The sequence below is a fragment of the Ylistrum balloti genome, unplaced genomic scaffold (assembly GCF_031769215.1).
Source record: "Ylistrum balloti isolate Yb309-2 unplaced genomic scaffold, AGI_CSIRO_Ybal_v1 Utg371178, whole genome shotgun sequence".
NCBI classification, from domain to species: domain Eukaryota; kingdom Metazoa; phylum Mollusca; class Bivalvia; order Pectinida; family Pectinidae; genus Ylistrum; species Ylistrum balloti.
In genome coordinates, this window is record NW_026782642.1 from 143,580 (window position 1) to 152,029 (window position 8,450).

The 8,450-nt window shown below is 32.4% G+C and overlaps 1 protein-coding gene across 1 annotated transcript; it reads right to left on the reverse strand.

Annotated features, from left to right (window-relative positions):
• Window positions 1–3,320: 3,320 nt before the first annotated feature.
• Window positions 3,321–4,350, reverse strand: LOC132561206 (uncharacterized). The gene is made up of 2 exons (XM_060225937.1): window positions 4,290–4,350; window positions 3,321–3,904 (listed from the first exon to the last, which is right to left on the reverse strand). Exons 1-2 carry the CDS (start codon window positions 4,348–4,350, stop codon window positions 3,321–3,323), a joined length of 645 nt encoding a protein of 214 aa, XP_060081920.1.
• Between the last annotated feature and the right edge of the window lie 4,100 nt (window positions 4,351–8,450).

Consider the following 8,450-nt stretch of genomic DNA (forward strand, 5'->3'; position numbering starts at 1 on the left):
ACGTTGTAAATGATCCATACAAAGACTTGATAATAAACCCTAGGAAGCATACCTTATTTTCATGATTTCCAACAATCACATTTGACTGAAGAATTAGATAAGATCACTGTGAATTGTTCCAAACCAAGTATAGAGAACAACCATCCGGTTTTCAATAGCACATGGCTATATCACTGTCAACATCATAGTAATTAACTTTTAAAGATTACAAAAAAAACTTCGTTTTCAATTTTTGTTGTATTGTTTATGAAACTTGAACATGATCTAACAGATGATTCGCATCATTAATTTTTCTTTTAGCAAGTCTTAATCAGAGAGCAGCAGGTAGCTTAGTAAATGACTTATTTTCAATAATAAAAAAACGAGTTTGTCAAGTGGGCTCAATATGTTGACATGTTGATGTTTTCTTGTTATTGTTTCTCTTATAGTGTTCATATTATTATTATTTCTCTAATAGTGTTAACATTATTATTATTATCTCAATCATATCTCAGGAATTCAGGAATGAGATTTGAAAATCGCACAAATTGAATAGTTGCTAATATTGAGAAATCCTGTCCATTAATGGAATATAAATATGGAATTCACTAAAGAAAATATACAAGAGAAAAGAAAACTTTAGATAACAAACATATATGCTTAGTCTAAGCTAATGTCACGATGCAAGTGGACTTATCTCATGAGTGTTTCATTTTGTTAAACATAACATAAGGACTCCTCACCGCCATGATGGTAAGACAATTATTGAAGTATGATGTAGCAATAACTTATATGAATACATCATTTACTTTACATAAACATCACATTAAATCTAAAAAGCGTTTGCGTGTTCATACAAGTTGTATTGAACTATGTATGAATTGTCTTCTTATCCGCTGGTCGATTTCCTGGATAGTGGTCGTAAAGACACACATTAACGATATCAACGTATGAATAATACATAGGGAAATAAATAGGTTTCTGTTGAATATTGTATGAGACAAATTATCATTTTTATTGTGTTATATTGAAATCAAGTCATTTAATCTCAAATGTTATAAATACACGTTGTTTACAATAATCATATTCCGATTTGCCGTTCTGTTGGATAATGTTTCAACGTTAATAGAAAAGAAATGATAGAAATAATAAAAAACAATACAATAAGATTCAAATACATCGATACTAGGGAAAAAACAGAATCCTGTAGACATTTTACCTGAGATAAGTCATAAGAAAATTATCAAAATCACATTCCAGTTACACAGCTAAATAGCATACATAATGACCTTAAAAATTCTATATGACAATCGGCTATATGTTATATGTTTTCAGCACATACTGTATTATAATAGCATACTTTCTCCCTAAAAAATCATCAAATTTGCGCAAACAATGGAAAAACAGTGTAGTTACTAGTTGAGTAACCTAAAAATTTCTTGCTTAGAGTTATTTTTAGATAGCTACCGTTTCATCATAAAAAACGTGTTTGTGAATTACTGGATTTTGGACTTTCTTTTCGCCTACTCCCTAATTTTTGACTGAATATCAAAGCACTGAGAGTGCATGGTCAAATCGTACAACAAACATAACACCATGACCGATAGGCACCCATCTTTATTTTTGATAATTAAAGTTTCCTGCTATTTCAAAATGATATTTTGAATAGATCGTTCTCATATAAGGTGTTACATATGATAGGGTGCTTTAACGATATAAAATGATTTAAAGCAGCCCTTCACTAAACCAAACAAATTATATTAAAACACTCACCCTTAACTCGTTATATAGCATTCACTGATATTTTTTAGTAGCATACATACTCGTCTTTAGATTTTTACATAATAATTTGCATTCTATGTAGACATTATATGCAAAAACACATACCTGAATAGGAATAACAATTATAAAAATGGGCATTTCTTATTTTTGAAATTGATATTTATTTTAAGTAAGTATGACGCCATATGAGCTTATGCTCATATGCATCTGTATTATTAACAGGGTTTCCCATTTATCATATAAAATTGTAAATCTCAACGAAGCAACACGATTGTATTCCTTAATCTAAAAAGATATGCAGGAAAAAACACAATACAAACATATTTATTTGTTTTTTCATCATTTTCATCCAACATGATTGGGCTGATGAGGGCGCCTTGAGGAAAACCAAAAGCAGTTTCCATGTAGTAGCATTGGCAATGTGGTTACAAAATGTTCATAACCTGGTGAATAGAAACTTTTGTACCACCAACCTTGATAATTGAACTAGGTCTCTCCAATGCCCATACAGTCATATCCCTTGCAGCTGTTATAGAAGTATAAAAGAAGTGATGTGAAAATTGAATAATATTAAAATTTTGACCAATCAGAAGTCAGGATTTGGCTGCCAAATTTACAAGTTTAATTGTTTGTGTGTCAAAATCAGAGGTTATGCGGCCATCTTGAATATGGGAAACCCCTAAAAAACTTTGCATGCACAACTACATGTCTTTTGGGTACTTAATGATAAGATACGGAGATAAACAAGAAGCCTTCCCACTGTCTTTTGTTGACTTTGTTAATTAGTCTTTTCAGTACTTTGATATTTAGTACACATTTTAAAGGGCATACAGTAAAAGAATTTTAAAAAGTGGCATATCTAGTGAATTATCAGTGCAGCAATCATATGAGAGAGAGACAGAGAGACAGAGAGACAGAGAGAGACAGAGAGAGAGCTATGAAGCTGTGAAGTTATTTTTGAATGTCAACATTTTTGGGTACTCAAGGTTTATGGAATGTTTATTCTTATTGTAACAATACAATTGAAATATCAATGTGATTTACAAAAAAATGACATGATGAATAGTATGATGTTATACATCATTAGAAAGGATCATTAAGAGGTATTTAACGGTGGAAGCAAAACGTTGATGGAGCTTGCAAACATTATATCTTGAATAAAACACGTACGGTTTCATTTAGGCTCATTTCTTGGTTTAAGCTAAAAAATTTAAAAAAAAATCAGTCATGGGCCACCAAGCAACAACTCCTTTAAGTTAAAACATACAATAGTGATATTTTCAACTTTTTATTGATGTTTAAACATTGATATGTGATAAAAAAAATCTCTGTACAATAACTTATTCGTTTGTTGCAATTCAGTCAATTACTAGTCAATGGTATATGTACATTTATATATATATATATCTGTGCAATTTATTTTTTTTAACCTGTACTTCTTAATGCTACTTGTAATACCAGCAATTGTAATCATTACTGTATGTTGCCAAATAAAATAGCTATTCACCATTTGTAGCCAAATCAGGCCTCTTTCTTGCAGTTTATCAGATATCTTTCGTTTAATCTGCATCATTAGCGAGGTCCTTCCTCTTTCTTGCTGTATACCCAAGTTCTCGTCTTTTGTCAGCAGTATATGCCAAATCACGCCTCTTTCGTGCAGTATATCCGCCACCATGCTTTATGTCTGCATCACTAGCGAGATCCCTCCTCTTTCGTGCAGTATACCAAAGTTCTCGTCTTTTGTCAGCAGTATATGCCAAATCACGTCTCTTTAGAGCAGTGTATCCGATATCTTGCTTTTTGTCTGCGTCACTAGCGAGATCCCTCCTCTTTCGTGCAGTATACCCAAGTTCTCGTCTTTTGTCAGCAGTATATGCCAAATCACGCCTCTTTCGTGCAGTATATCCGCGACCTTGCTTTATGTCTGCATCACTAGCGAGATCCCTTCTCTTTCGAGCTGTATACCCAAGTTCTCGTCTTTTGTCAGCAGTATATGCCAAATCACGCCTCTTTCGTGCAGTATATCCGATATCTTGCTTTTGGTCTGCAATGACATTCACATCCGAGTTATCATATATTCCATGATAAGAAAGAACTTCCTTTGGAGCTGATATGAATGCATCAATGTTTGCATCTGACAGTCCTGGATAAAAAAAACAAACAAATATTTTGACATAAGACAATAAATGCGTGAAATGTGATATATATTTGATAGAAACAATACTTGAACAGCAGCAGATTACAACAAATTGTTGTGTATTATTTTAATCAACGGAAAACAGTTATTGCTGTCGTTCATTTCGATGATAAAATACACTTGAATCTGATTACTAATAGACGCCCATCTTAATACGCGAACGAAACATTTATTTGTTAAACAAGTGTATGTACCATATGTAGGGCTGACATATGATGACATATGCATATACATTAAATACAGTCGTCTAACCCGTCATTAATTAATAGCCATATGTCTGTTTTGTTTACCTCTTGAATGTCATTGTCCTATATGCCTTTTCAGTACTCACCAGTACCGGCCAAACTACCACCAAACAAGCAACACAAAGTTAGAGTAACAAACGCACTCATTCTTGTAAATAGCTCCGTCGAAGAAAATTCTGTAAATTACATAGAAATAATTATCATATCACCTTAATCATGAATAGTTGTATCTATTTTTGTTTTTTGCACATTTATGCAAGTTTACAAATGTTCACCTTAAGCATTATTGGCGTTTGGTGTCATATAATAGGATTTCTCTTGTGAAAAATTTCAAAAGCAAAACAAGAAAAAAGTGTTTATTGATTTACTACATTCTGCATCAAGTTCAAATGTAGACACTACCATAATGATCCCGGAAACAGAGGATAAATTGAGATAATAAAAGTATTTTACCGGGAACAGAAGATAAATTAAGAAAATAATAGTATTAATGATAGATAAATTGAGACAAATTGGAAGCGAATAGAAAGTTGTAAATAGGTAGTCACTATTTATTTCTTGAACTTAGTACATGTAATACTGTTTTATAAAATATGAAAAGCAAAGCAATAAGCTACATTCGTCTTGTCATATTTTATTTCCCTAGTATTTCGGTTTACAATGAACATTACATTATTACATTTTAATCGCAATTTATTTCAATGCCTCACGTTAGGATTCGACCCCGGGACCCCTGACTTACTAATCTGACACTCAACCGATGGAGCTAACGAGAAGCTCTCTCTAGCCGAGCGGTTTATTGCGACTAGTATTTTATATGATTAAATCCTCCCCATCCAGGAAATATCTCGTCCCCGAGTTTCTAGATGTTATAGCGATGCCCGTGAAAGTATTGCTATGTATTGATTTCGAGTCCTTACATGATCCCCAATGTAATATAGGTCATTTTGTAATTCATTGCCTCTGCTAGGATTCGAACCCGGAACCCCTGGCTTACTAGGTATGGCGTTTGACCGATCGAGCAAAAGATAAGTTTTCTCAAACCAAACGGTATATTGCGGCTAGTATCTACCAGATTGTTTTTATTGTTATTTCTACAAAGATGAACTAAATTAATTATTCAAGAACGGTCGACTTAAACAGATATGAAAACGATAATAAGTTCACCATGTTTTTTTCTTATACTTTGTTTTCGCATGGATACCACTGTAAAGTGACAGTGATAAAAGTCTCAGAACATATTATATCAATTATAAACACTTGTTTGTAGCTTGCTCTCAAGTCAGTATATTTCAATGGGGTCATATGACACGTTTTTTAAGACATCGCATTAGCATTTCTGGCAACAAGCACGTCAATCATCCAGATACAGGCAATGACCTATAAAATAAGCACGTAAACACAAGGCTTATATGGCCGTTATTGCTGTCCTGGTGTAGTGCGGCAGAAATTGCTCTATTCAGACAAAATGAAAAGGATGTTACTATTTCCAAATTTCTGGCCCCATCCCTTCCCCACAAGGATATATTTGAAAAATTTGGACAATTCAATCATTCTTACAGATGGCTGTTTAACAATAACAATATTGTATTACTACAATTCTATAGAACCAAATTTGGGCAAATTCTGAGTATTCTTACAAATAAGTAACGATTTCAAAGAATCCCCTACATCCTTTTATGGGTCCGCTCCTCTTGCCTCAAAGGGGATAATTCATACCCATTGCGTTTACAAAATCAATTTCACTTGACCTAAGGATGCCTCAGACCCCCTGTTCTGAAAATCCATTAAATAAGATAGTTTCTAACCTTCAAAACGTACTGGTTTTTACCATTAAATTAAATTGTTTCTCATTATTAAACCACATTGTTTATAATTGCTGAATCATATTGTTTCTAACAAACCATTAAAAATTGTTTCTAACATTTATAACCAACCATTAACTCATTATTTCTAACTATTAAATCACAATGTTTTTAACAATTTAATCAAATTGTTTTATTAAAACATTGTTTCAACCATGAAATCACATTGTTTCTCATTAACCACATTGTTTCTAACCATTTAACGCATTACCAACCATTACAACACATGTTTTTAACACATCACCAAACATTAAATCAAATTGTTTCTAACCAACCATTAAAACATTGTTTCTGATCTACCATGAAATCACATTGTTTCTAACTATTTAACCACATTGTTTCTAACCATTTAACCGCATTGTTTCTTACCAACCATTACAACACATCGTTTCTAACCATTAAATCACATTTTTTCTCACCAAACATTAAATCATATTGTTTCTAACCAACCATTAAATCACATTGTTTTTTACCATTAAACATTATGTTTCTAACCAATAAAACATTGTAAAGAACCATTTAACCACATCGTTTCTAACCATTAAAACATTATTTTTACCATTAAAACACATTGTTTCTAACCCTTTAATCGCATTTGTCAAACCATTAAAACATTATTTTAACCATTGAAACATTGTTTCTAACCATTAAAACATTATTTCTTAACCATTCAAAACATTTTTTCTAACCATTTAACCACAATGATCTTACCATTAAATCACATTGTTTCTAATCATTACACCCCTTATACTCTAATGCATTATTTTTCTACATTCCGTTGAAGATCAAAAACAATATACTACTTTAACATTATCTGCATTCTACCGAAATATCAACATATATTCCACTCATTATGTATACCGTTTTCGTATCAATCGTATTATAACAATATAACTAAAGACACAATATAGTTAAGTATCTCCTCATTACAATTTAACGAATACATATAAAATATTTTAACAAAATATTTCTACTGCTAAGCAATATATTGATATGTTAATGTCCATACCTTTTCTGTTGCCAGGAGATCACCGAAATGTGTCCGCTTTGGTTAAAGGGCTGTATATATAATGTTACGAGTTTGTTGACGGGACACTGGAAAGATTAATGTTAAGATTCTGACTTTACATTAACATTCCATCCGACTTCCACATCAATCAAACAAAATGACGTCATGAATTTAATACCATTACTGCATAGTCAGTTGTTTTCGAGACCAAACTGTTTACGATTTCTATTTAGAACGAGGCTTTTTTCATAATGAACTTAATTTTTGGGATTTGCATGAGGGATAACTGAATTTTGCGATTATTACTTTAAGCGTCATCTTTTTAAGCGAATAGTTTTCGCAATTATGTTTTCATGGTTTAAACTTTCGCGATCACTGCAATGTCCCGCAAAATAGCAAAACAATACCTCGAAAATATCAAGCTATAAGGTAATTCATAAGCAAGTGTAAAAAGGGGAGTGAAGTATTCATGTTGCTATGCATTGATTCTGTTGACCTTAATTCATTCAACACTAATTATCCAGCGCTTTACGCAATATTTTCCTACCACGAGGAACAGTAGTGAAAACCTATTCAAGATAGAACACCGTTTCCTTAATCTACAGTGATAACATGTCGCAATTGATTCTATATCCGATGACTTTCTCGCAATATTGTGATTATCACAAAATAAATCGAAAGTAAGAGATGAAGCTGTGTGTGTTACGAATAAGCAAGTTCATAAAGATCGCAGACAGGTCAATGATCGCTATAACTATCCAACTGGGATCATTGTGTGATAGGAAGCTAAATATGATAAATGTTTTTTGTTTTTCCTAGTGGTTTGGTTGCTGATAATCGTGTTCCTTTCTTGAGAACATGACATTATTTGGATTTACCATGTAACCAGAACATGGCTTCCTCGAAACGTAGACATATAATCCTTGTTATTTTTTGCGAATCTCTTAGTAAATCGTTTTTGATTTCCCCTCGTTTCATTGTTCTGACTCGCCATTTTGTAAGCAAGTCAGTATTTTCATTTAATTTTTATGACAATGACTGAAAAGGTCTACGACATTTGATAAAACTAAGATTATATTAAGTGGAATCGTCAGAAAATAACAGATGAATATCATGAATACTACAGTCGTTGACATTCATGTATACAGATCAGTTTTACGATTTGGATTGACCTCAAAACATCCAACGGACCGTTTAGTGATCTCAAAGACGTCAAAATGGTAAGAAAGCTACGTAACCTTACCTTGGATCCATACATTAAGAACAAAAGGCCCATGAGCCTTCACAGTCGGAAGACTATTCTTTATCGAACATATTGCCGAATTAGTCATAGATTATTTACATAATCAGACTGCTAACAAAATCTCATTAAA